This window comes from Halictus rubicundus, unplaced genomic scaffold (assembly GCF_050948215.1).
Source record: "Halictus rubicundus isolate RS-2024b unplaced genomic scaffold, iyHalRubi1_principal scaffold0271, whole genome shotgun sequence".
In the NCBI taxonomy this organism is placed as follows: domain Eukaryota; kingdom Metazoa; phylum Arthropoda; class Insecta; order Hymenoptera; family Halictidae; genus Halictus; species Halictus rubicundus.
Window position 1 is genome coordinate 202,244 of NW_027488812.1, and position 11,521 is coordinate 213,764.

Genomic DNA, 11,521 nt, shown 5'->3' on the forward strand with positions numbered 1-11,521 from the left:
TTATTTTGCAATTCCAACGCAGTGGGCATTCCATTACACTATGCACCGAAATAGATTGAACGGTTAGACGGAAAAAAAATCTATAAATCTATTCTATTCTAAAATAATATATCTGTAATGAAAAAATCTGCGGCAAGTTTGATTGAATAATAACTATCGGAATTTCTTTCGGGGCATAGTCCGGGCTCCGATATCGGGAAAACATCCCACGATTAGGAATAATCTTTTCGGCTATCAAAAGTTTTCGAGTATTTCCGATATCATCGCGAACCGAATTACGCTTTGATAAATTATAATTAAATTACTCCTTTAGACGCTCTTTCAATTACTAAAGAGTCAGTTCGTCATACCGAACCGTAAGATTTTTCTGGATGAATTAGTTTACTACGCGAAGGGAAAAAGAAATTTCGAAAGAATTGCGGGGAAAATACTAAAAGTTCTTTTGTACGAGAGAAAACACACAGAAAATGAAAATTACTTGCATAGCAAAATTTTAAAAATTCGGTTCCAACCAATTGCAATTTTTTTATAAAAGATTCTTTTATTTCAGAAAATTCATTCTTCTAACATTTCGAAGAGAGAAAAGTCGTTTCGTACAATTTCATACATAATAGGAGCATATAATAACCCCTCGAACCACTTTAAAATAAAAGAGATTGATGATCTACTGAAAACAGGGAACAAAGTTCTAATAATTGGAGACCTTAATGCAAGACACCCAGCTTGGAACAATACAAATCTGAATAGCAGTGGAAGAAAAATATATAATTACATTGCAAACAATAATAGCGGCATACTCTTCCCCAATGAACACACACACTATCCCACTAATGGACAACCACCATCCACAATAGACATTGCCATAAACAAAAACATACGAGACATCTCCGAAATGCTGGTTTTACACGAACTAAGCTCAGATCATAATCCTGTGATAATGTAACTGGGAGTATAAATAGTAAATGATCTAGAGAAAAAGGGACTCAACTATAAAAAAGCAAATTGGCAATGAAAGATCAATTACTTTTAGTTTATTTATTACATCTGTAAATTGTACTTACTCCATAATCAAATTCCTCCGGATTGCTTAGAATTTCTTCAACCAATTCTAACCTCTTCTAACGATTTTAGCGGGAATTTTAAATTCGGGAATTTGTTCAGAAACGACACGCTGCGTGATCCTCCTGCGTTATTGATTTGTGTTATCTCCTTCAGCGCACGCATCTCTGCTAATACTTTTGTGAGCAGAACTCTCGTCAAATGGTTCTGCAGTATTAGTGTTTTTAACATCCCATCTCTTTTTTGGCACCCCTTGCAGCAATTATTTTCCGTTTGCTCTCCTATTAATTGTTTGTTAGATATTATATGTTTTAAAGTGAACTTATTTATCTCTAAAATATTTTTCTTAACTTACCAATACTACACTGCTTATCGGAATGTATCTCATCCTCTTGTCCCTCTCCCTGCGATTCCTCGCCAACAGAGTGCGAACAAGCGGCTGAAAAGAAAATATATTTTGATTAAAAAGATATACTAATTACAGAACCAGAATGATTTATAACTATGAATGTAATATATAATGTTTTATAGAGTGCTTTCTTTTGAATTTACATACCTATGTTCCTCTGTTTTTTCAAATCTGGAGCAGGGTAGAAAACTGCTGCCTCGTCAGAGGAGGTACTGTCTTCTAATGTAAACGCTGGCCTCTTTCTTCTCTCCGATGGTGACTCTGCCTCCGATTGCAGATCGCTCGTCTCCTCTGCGGCCTTTGCCTTGTTTCTGGCCTTCGTGTAGTCATCTAGAAGCATTAAACGAAAGCGTTACAAGCGTTATTATTTCAATTGTACATTTAGAGTGTATAATAATTGTGTTTCGGCGTCGACCGACGGTCGGAGCAGCCTCATGCCGGGACCACTCAGAGTTGAGCGCGCAAAGGAATCCACAGGATGGGTCAGTGAGAGGTTGAGTGAGAGAGAGAGAGGGGGGGGGGGAGAGGGAGAGGGAGAGGGAGAGGGAGAGGGAAAGGGAGAGGGAGCTGATATTAAACTGCACTTTATTGATCGCAGACCGATCACAGGCGGCACGACCGGCCGGTCACTCGCGAGCGATGGAGAGAACGAGAACGTCGCGAGCGCTAGAGAGAAAACGAGAACGTCGCGATCGCTAGAGAACGAGGACGTCGCGAGGTGCGCACGATCGAGAGAGAGAAAGCGCGATCGAGAATCGCGAGCCGGCGGATGGACGGATATCTTGCGCGTGCAGATTTCTGCCGTCGGAACGCGAAACGGAAATCTTGAGCGGCACGAAACGCGTGCCGCCGCGATACGGAAATGTTCAACGCGGGCGACGGAGATCTTCAACGCGCGGCAGAATGCACGTAACGCGGCGCGGAAGATTGTAGAAAATACTGCGAACGAGCAGTTCGAGATCGCGAGAGTCTCCGAGCGAGAGATTTTGAAATCTGACCTGAGCGAGACGAGCGCGAGCAGCAAACTAGCGCGAGAAATATGACTGAAGACGAACGTTAAGAGCGTTAAGCAGCGTGATGCGAGTGACGAACATTAAGAGAGTGAGAAGGCACACGCAGGTGCCTTAAATAACAAGGACCATCGAATGTGGAGCACCGTGATTGGTGCTCCCGAATCGGATAATCCTTGTTTGTCTCGATTTGAAGGATTCGAGCGTTGAAATTCGGCCAATGAGAGACGAAACTGTTGCTACGCGGTGTCGAGCAACGGCGACACGCGTTCTTGCCGCGTGTTGACATACGAGACAAAAACTGTATGATACAGCGGTCGCCAGTTGAGACAATAGCCGCCGAATTCCAACGCTTGAATCCTGAACAAATTGTAACTTACCGAAAGTGCTGTTTCTAAAAATCTTGACCTTGTACTTGGTCCATAAATTGTTACTGGCCTCCATTTTTTTTATTGCGGTCATCAAACGACCCCGTTGCAGTGGTGGCCAGTAACAATTTTCGCCCTCTAACCAGTTTGTTGGCACTGCCTCCACGCTGCCATCTTCGATGAACTGAACCACCGTCCACGTTGCAGTTTCCATTGTTTGCTTGCCTAGAATTGAAAAATACAGTCAAAATTTCTATGGCATGGTTTATAAGAAAACATACTAATTTAAACATTAATTAAAGAGATATATACGGAAATTAAGAGAAGTTATATCAATGTAACAAATATAGCGGAAGAGCATAAGCAAAAACACGAACGATAACAAATAGTAGCAATAAAAATACTTACTTGTCCGAATATTACAAGAATGACGATTTGGAATTATGTTGTTCTCACTTCACACACTTGCTCCTGCTCCCAGATCGATTCACTCGCAAAATTACTTAAAGTGCCGAATACGTCTCCGGATGGTTCCACGATAAGTAATGAGAAGTCACTCGCGCTCCTAGAAGACACCCTCGCCCATCCCCACTCCGCGGCCAGATCCCTTAAGAACAAGGTATCGTCCACAGTAAAGACCCTTAACTTTCTAAACATGTGTCAACGAAAGCTCCGAATCGGGTGTGAGTACAACCTCAAGTTGCCAGCCATCGCACAGTGGCGAATTCGGCCGAGTTCGTGGCCAAAATTCGTATCTTCAAATCTATGATGAATTATTGAAATAAATGACGACGATACGACTCCCCTAAAGACGTCTTTTTCAAGACGTGGTTTTAACGTCTGAAATACATACCGAAATAAAACTAACATCTGAAATATAGCTATGTTAGTACTTTTTAATTTGTACTATGTATGTACAATATCTCTTTTTTTACACAGAAGAGCATGCGTTTATGTTTTAAAAATTAACACCAACACTAAAAAATATTGTTCACAGAAAGTTCTAGCCCCCGGTAACATGACGGGTTTTATATCTGACTAATCCGGTACTGGCAGACCGAGGGTAACTTTTTACCGTCAATTTGTGCTGCCTCACCTTATCTGGCGATACTGACAAGGGATCATATTCAGATGCGAAAATCCCATTTTGATGAGACTTATGGGAGCTTATACATAGTTCTTTGAAAGAAATTTGACACGTGCTTTTTTATCAGCAACCATCCACTCGGGGATTAAAACCATATTTTTTGAGATATCTCGGAAACCAGACGTCGAATAAATTTGAATTTTTTTTAAATTGTGTGTTTTTCAATGGGAAATGTAGTCGCGCAAGAAAATTTTAACAAAAGTTTTTTGTTTAAACAATATATTAAAAATTTGATTTTTTTTCAGTTTCCCTTATTTATTGTTAGTTCATTTTAATGTAAACTTGGGTGTGTGATCTTTGATCCAAAATAGGGGGTACATGTTTTTTTTTGCCATTTAACAATAATTATGCATAATGGAAGATATTCTTGCGCCTGGCGTGCGTAGGAAGGAATTCTGGCTGGTTTTATCGAAATATAAGCATTTAGTATAAACCTGTATAGTATTTTAAACAATACCACTGGGTTATGTGTCGTTTATTATTTTATTAGTAGCGAGAGAAGGTGGCGCAGGTAGCAGCGTGACGCGGTGCTAATTATAATTACGGCGCGCCGCAAAAAAAATCAAATTTTTAATATATTGTTTAAACAACAAACTTTTGTTAAAATTTTCTTGCGCGACTACATTTCCCATTGAAAAACACACAATTTAAAAAAAAATTCAAATTTTTTCGACCTCTGGTTTCCGAGATATCTCCAAAAATATGGTTTTGACCGCCAACTTTGAGGGCTGTTTTCACCCCTTCAAAGTGGATGGTTGCCGATAAAAAAAAACAAGTGTGAAATATTTTTCAAAGAACTATAAGCTCCCACAAGTTTCATCAAAATCGGATTTTCGCATCTGATTATGTTCCCTTGTGAGTATGAAAGGGACGAGGAGTTCTAGCAATAAATGACGGTCGACGAAGCGAGGCTCTACTGTAATTATTTCTCTTTCTATCGATATTTTACCGACCGTATATGACACCACATTTTAAAAAAGGACATCTTAAACAATATCATATGATGAAGTCTATTGCCAAAACAACCGCTGGTAACCAATGCGTTAACTATTTCTAGCCCATCATCATGTTTTCTATCATCCTACCAATGATTCACAGATTAAATAGGAGTCACGAGTGACCGACGAGGAATAAGTCGTAGCCAGAAGAGAACAAAAACACGAGGGGTCAACCGTATGGCGATCAGACGTATTAAAAACGCCGTAAGCAATTCTCCCCCTAAATTCTCTTCCCTTGGCGCGGTTCTCATCTCTGACGGTCGCAGGGGTGGGAAGAAAGGATGTCACGTATATACAGTTTCGCTGTCAAAGGGACGATACGTACTTTCGCACGAATTATGAAAAGGTACACCACAAGTGGGTAGCGATATTGTTACCACCGGGATGCTTCTGTTCTCACTGAAGAAAAGGGTGGTATTTGCTGAGAGCACGTGGGTGGTACACACCGCGACATACATTCTGTGTAAGACTCTAGCAAACCGCGCGTGCCTGTGTTGCACGAAAAAATTTGCCCTTTCCGGAGGCGATGCTTTATTTCCAGAGAAACTGTTTGTCCCTGAGCCTCGTGGCTGGAAAAATTATGATAGTGGAACTGGCAAAAGTGGAGCTAACACCTCTCCTCACCTGTGAAGAAATGCGGAAAATACGAAGCGGATACTGTTGCTCAACGTATCCTCTTCGAAACGGATTTATATTATTTAGTGATTGTAAAATCGAGGCAGCCAATCGATGGGGGCAGAAATAAAATAAATCAGCATACGAGAAGCATGTAACAATTTCCGATATTTCGCAGCCGATTGAACGACCAGCGATCGAGCAGTGGCTCCTGAAACTTATTACTCTGACGCAACGGCGAAGGGCAGAGGGGGTGGGGCCGACACGAACGTGAACGCTACCAAGCAGAACCGGGGGTAATGTAGAATGAAAAACGAGGAAAAGTCGAAGATAAAATTTCAGTGTAGCTGGAAAACGCGGAGTATCAAGCCGATTTTTCCTTACGGCGCTGAAAACGTAACAATGAAATTATTGGCCACACCTAACACTGATTCCTACCGTGTCCCTGCTGGCCAATCCCGCGAATGGAAACGATAAAATCGGATTTGTTACGTTCTGTCGAAAGCTCTTGATCGGGATATTAAATATCTTCACATTCAAATTCGTGGAATTTAAAAGGTTTTTGTATCAGCCCATTGAGAGCATCGAATTTAAAAAATTATATTTTGAAGGATCATTCGTCCCAGGCTAAACGAACAATGATTAACAAGACCGAGGATTTTATAGATTCGTGTTAAAAATGGATGGATCAAACGCAAAACAGTATAGAAGCATTTAGAAAATCTAGAAACGCATAAACGATTTAAAAGGGAAATAAATTTCGCAAGGGAAATGAATATCGCCCAACGCAGGCGATATTTCTTTCGCATTAAAATTCGCAATATATTGATTAATATTTCGCCCGAACGACTCGATGACTCTTCTCTCTCCGTAAACATGTAATCTGTTAAATTTTCGATTTTAATAAGCGCGGATATGTCCGGCCAACGGGCAAATAGACCATCCACGCGATTATACACAAAACGCGATAAAATAAACGCGTCATTCGTTGCGAACGTGATTTTTATTTTATTTCCAATCTCGCGAAATCCCATGGTCATTTACGGAAGAATTGAAATAAATATTTTTTTAAATTTTCAATGTACTGTTCAATGACCCGCGTTTTTCGTTAATAACTCCTTAACGAAGTCGAGCAGAACATTTTCACGGAGGAAAAAGTTATATAAAATTTATTGTTATGATAAAAGTTATTATAAAAAGTATATTCTGCAATGATTACACATCGACTTCTGTTCTCTACAATTTTTTTTTTTTTATTGAAAATTGCAGAGAACAGAAGTTAACTAAAAATGTATTCCTTCTTTCAACAATTCTAATGAACAGAGAATAATGTAATAACTAGACTGTGGATCTTTATCTTGTATTTTTGATTTTTATTTAGTGACGACAATCTATAACTTTAACCATTTGTCCTGCTTTAACTGCAAAAGATACGCGAACTCTTTTCACACGCGACGATTCTTTGGACTCGCCCGAGTTGAATGGCGTATTTATTGTATAACATTTTTGTATAAAATTAATAAAATAATATAATATTAGATTTTCTGAAGATTTTTGGAGGATAAATTAATTTTTTTGTTTCTTCGGACATACGCTCGAAATCGTTGAAAATCTGACTGAACGTGTTCTCGATATTTCTATAAAGTGATGTGAAATCATCATTTTAACGTTAAAAATTAAGGGTTGTAGGCAAAATCTACCTACGTCATAGAGTGAACCGTCTCCCTTTGGGCATATCGTGAAAAAGCTGTTACAGGTGATACAGACGTAGCGTTTGATGAATCAAATAAAATAGTGGCGCAAGGGACAGGAGAAGATATTGTTGGACACTGTGAAATTTGCTGATCTTTCGGAATTGCTTTCCCAGAGACCGTGCGACCGATTCTATTGAAACTTTTAGGGCGATTCGTCATACCGTTGACGTAACGAAAGAAAATTGCTTCGACAGGAAAATATAGTTATTGTCGATATAAAAGCGTCATTTCTGACGTCTTGTGTCTATCTAAAAGTGACAATTCAAAGTGACCTGATATTTTTCATGATTTCCTTTGTAACAGTGAATTGAGCCTGTGAATCGTGAACGTTCCGAGAGAAAGCAATTTTTACGGAAAATCCCATGAAACAATTTATTTTAATAGTATCATCGTTGTTAGAAATTCTAACTGTTAATAGAGATTTTAAGAAATTAGAATTGTCCCAAACAACGCGTTTTACGTTCTACGTGTCGTGCTGAGTATCGTAGGAGCATGAACTGATCGCGTGCCATAGCTCTGTTAATTTTACGGAATTTTTAATTAAAATTCCGGAGGGCCAGACAACGGTATTCGATTACAATATTTCTCGAAATCAAGCCACGAAATTCTATCGTATTCTAACAATAATTATTCTGATTATTAAATAGATTAAGAAATAATTTAATAAATAATCAAATTGTTTGACGAATACTTCGCGTTTGCTTTAAACCTCACAAGAAAACTTCGATTGACTATTTCGCCGAGGGATTTTTCGCATGTTCCGGGAAGTTCATATTTATTCATCGAGTTGCATTGGCGTTTGAAACAAACGGAAGAATGGGATGAAAAAGTTCTTGTTTGCATACCCGACATATGTAGATATTCCCGTTGAAATCGCGCACGTGACGGGCTTTCTTGATTAGCCGTAAAAATTCGAATTTCAGTCTCCGCTCGAAAAATTTGCGTCACAGAGGGGAATCATTATTCCCGCAGGGTATTATATCCCGTCGGCCGGGATCGTGTGCGCCCGAATACGAGGCGCATACAGTTACACGCGATCCGCTTCTTGTTCCATATTTCACGGTGGGCCCAATAAGGATCACAATTAAGCCCGTACGTAGTGTTCGTCTTCCGCAATTTGACAGTGTCTAACTCTCCTTACGCAAAATTATGCGCGGTGACTTCCGGCCCGTGTTAATTGCGACGTGGAATCCGTGGAACACCGTATCGAACGCGATTGTCGAGAGTGGATTGCCAAAATGGAATTGAACAACGGGCAATAAACAAACATCGTTAAGTGCTAATTTTTGTTCGCTGTGGATTTTGTGCATTTATAGAAAAATGGAAACTGGAAAGCTAAATTGTGAAGGTGTTAGAAAAATTGGAGAATATTATTTTCAATTTATGAAAGTTGTTGAAAGAACAGGCACATTTTCATCTAGTTTCTATTTTTTACGATCAACTTATTATTTATTTAGAACAATTTTATTTTCTATAAAGGTTTTCGATACAAGAATCGAAAGTTTCTTATCGAAATGCAACAATGGTGATGACACTGGCAAGACCCGTGTTGTTGACATATATCGAAAATTCACTGTACTTCCAAATTTCGGTAATTCAGAAATTGTCCGGCGATCGACAAACCAGCCCTCGATCACTTGTGACTCATCTCAACTTCGATGACCTTATGAGAACGACTAGAGACGTTTGACCTTAACTGCCGAGTCCTTCTATTTTGGGGGGTGTGAAAAATTCATGTGCTTTTTGCCTCTCATCACGGACGCGATGCTTAACGAGATATTTTATTTATTATGGCGGGTGATTCTTGTCGATGGACTGCGGATGTTTGGGCAATTTTCAGTTTCTGTAGTCAAACTTTAAGAAACCCCACGAAATCTTATTTTCAGTGGTAGCAACTTTGTAGATCTAAAATCAAGAAAAATTCTACTCAATTCTATTGAATTTTGTAGTGTAGATATAATTGAAATCAATCTGAAAAGCCGGATATAATCATTTTCTTTGGGGTTATTGCAGGAAAGAAGATAGCTGAACTTCTTAAAGGTAGTTTCCGACGGATCGGTTGAAAATAATGAAAACGGTACGCTAACGTACACCGATCAGAAACATTTCTATCTTCGTTATATCTTGGAATTATTTCCTGCGCGAAATTGCGTGCAACATCCGTAAAAGTCGATTTTAATTTTTCTTTTTATTTAAGGACAATGGCATTCCTTATTACAAAAAAGTAAGATGTACGAGCAACAACGGTGTCAACATCTCCGCTAATTTCCCGTCAAAAAACTTCCCGCAAAGCAGCCACCTTTGTTCGCGTAAAAACGAAGGATCTCCTAAGCGGTTTTCTTGATTGAGGGGATGAAGAAATTCATTTTTATCTTCCGGAGATACGAGGACGCGCGAAATACGTCTGTAATTGTGTGTGAACCGTATAATCCTCGAGCATACTACTTGAGCATATTTCGATTTTCTAGAAACCGATAGATCTTATTTGTTTGCTAAAAGCCATTTTATTAATCGATTATACACTCGCCATATTTTGGACAGTAGTGGTCAGTTATGATACAGAAGCACGTTGGGGTGTTAAGGGTTAATAGATGACACGAACTTCCACGTTTATCTAACCTGATCTAATTCGTCGGGGGTTACAACTCCTAAAAGCCCCGTTTATTCGACCGGTAATTTCAAGCGATAGATCGAACCGGGCAAGTGACGAAAGTTTAAAATTCTCTGACTTTATTAAACGTTGCTCGATCAGCTTGTAAACTTCGCCCGCGTCCCATTAACTAACTCTGTTTTCACAACGCCATGGTTTCCCGGCCAAGGTAAGTTATGAAAACGAGGCTGGCCGGTGCATCCGATAACTATGCGATTCGATTCCCTGCGTCTTCAGAGCTGCACATGACTTTTTATTCCTCGGCGGAGGCTAAGGAAAATGATTTCCATCCACAATGGCCGACGTCGCGGACGTTCTCGCCGTTCCCTCGAACTGATTCGTTCGATTGTATCAGAAACTTTCTGTATTTCGTCCTCTATGAAACGATAAGCTCTCACCTTGTTCTTATGAGGATCATTCCACGCGAAATCGGACTCTTGTTGCAGCAATGTTTCGCATTTTGTTCAAACTTGAATATATTGTAGTCACCTATGAACAAGTCTCAAAGGATTTTCATGATTTTACAGAAAAGTAAGAAAGTGTCACTCTTTTTTCATTAAATTATACGGCTAGAACTAACAAATCGACAAAGATCAAAGATGAGTTTTTGGGAGCTTATAGTGATAACGTAAGAGAGTATACTAAAAATGTTGTCATTTGAAAAAAATGTTTTTTTCACCATTCATTTTGCAATTGTTTGAAATAGATGCAATATTTTCATGGCCGGAATATTCTTAAAAATTTGAAAAAGAATGGGGAGATAGGGCAAAGTGTCCCCATTACTGACCCTTTAATGAGAATTAAAATTATTTTAAGTGAACGCTGCACGTAGGTAAGACTGTCCGGCTGCTGCTTCTACCGCGCGCCAGCCGTCGGAAGCTGTATGTCACGGTGCAGCGTTCACTTGAAATAACTTTAATTACGGAAATTTGAAAATGTCCGCTTTTATGAGAAAGTTCCTCATTTCCCTTAAATTTTTAAAAATGCTCCTGCCACGAAAGCAGGAACATTTGTTTCAAACAATTGCAATATAAACGGTGGAGAAACATTTTCTTCGAATGACAACATTTTTAGTCTACATACACTCTAAGGATGCGTGCGAATTTAGGGGTAACACTGTCGCGACTTATTCTCCAGAGTCAAATCGTCAGTGTTTTATTATGCACGAAAGGAATGGCACTCTGCGGTAGCATCGGAAATATTTGCTACCGGAGAGGGCTATTCCTTTCGTGCATAATAAAACACTGACGAATTTGACTCTGGAGAGTAACTCGCGACAGTTTTACTCTCAAATGCACACACAGTCGTAGAGTGTCCGGTACGTTAAAAACGTTGTCATTTGAAATAAAAAAAAAGGTTTTCTTCACCATTTATTTATTGCAATTGTTTTAGACAAATGCAATGTTTTCGTGGCAGGAACATTTTTCAAAATTTGAAGAATACGAGGACCTTTATCAAAATATCGGACAGTTTAAAATTGACGAAATTAAAGTTATGAAATGAACGCTGCA

General features: G+C 39.2%; 1 protein-coding gene across 1 annotated transcript; it reads right to left on the bottom strand.

Annotated features, from left to right (window-relative positions):
* Window positions 1-1,098: 1,098 nt before the first annotated feature.
* LOC143364107 (uncharacterized) lies at window positions 1,099-11,059 on the bottom strand. The gene is made up of 4 exons (XM_076804607.1): window positions 11,047-11,059; window positions 1,616-1,729; window positions 1,415-1,498; window positions 1,099-1,340 (listed from the first exon to the last, which is right to left on the bottom strand). The coding sequence occupies exons 1-4, from the start codon at window positions 11,057-11,059 to the stop codon at window positions 1,099-1,101; spliced, it is 453 nt and encodes a 150-aa protein (XP_076660722.1).
* Window positions 11,060-11,521: the final 462 nt, after the last annotated feature.

Bases quoted from the DNA above. Each gene is read 5' to 3' on its own strand.
- LOC143364107 (XM_076804607.1), bottom strand. The intron at 1,499-1,615 runs GTATGTAAATTC...TTTTCTTTTCAG, and splicing joins GAAAAAACAGAGGAACATAG to CCGCTTGTTCGCACTCTGTT. The intron at 1,341-1,414 runs GTAAGTTAAGAA...AACAATTAATAG, and splicing joins CGATAAGCAGTGTAGTATTG to GAGAGCAAACGGAAAATAAT.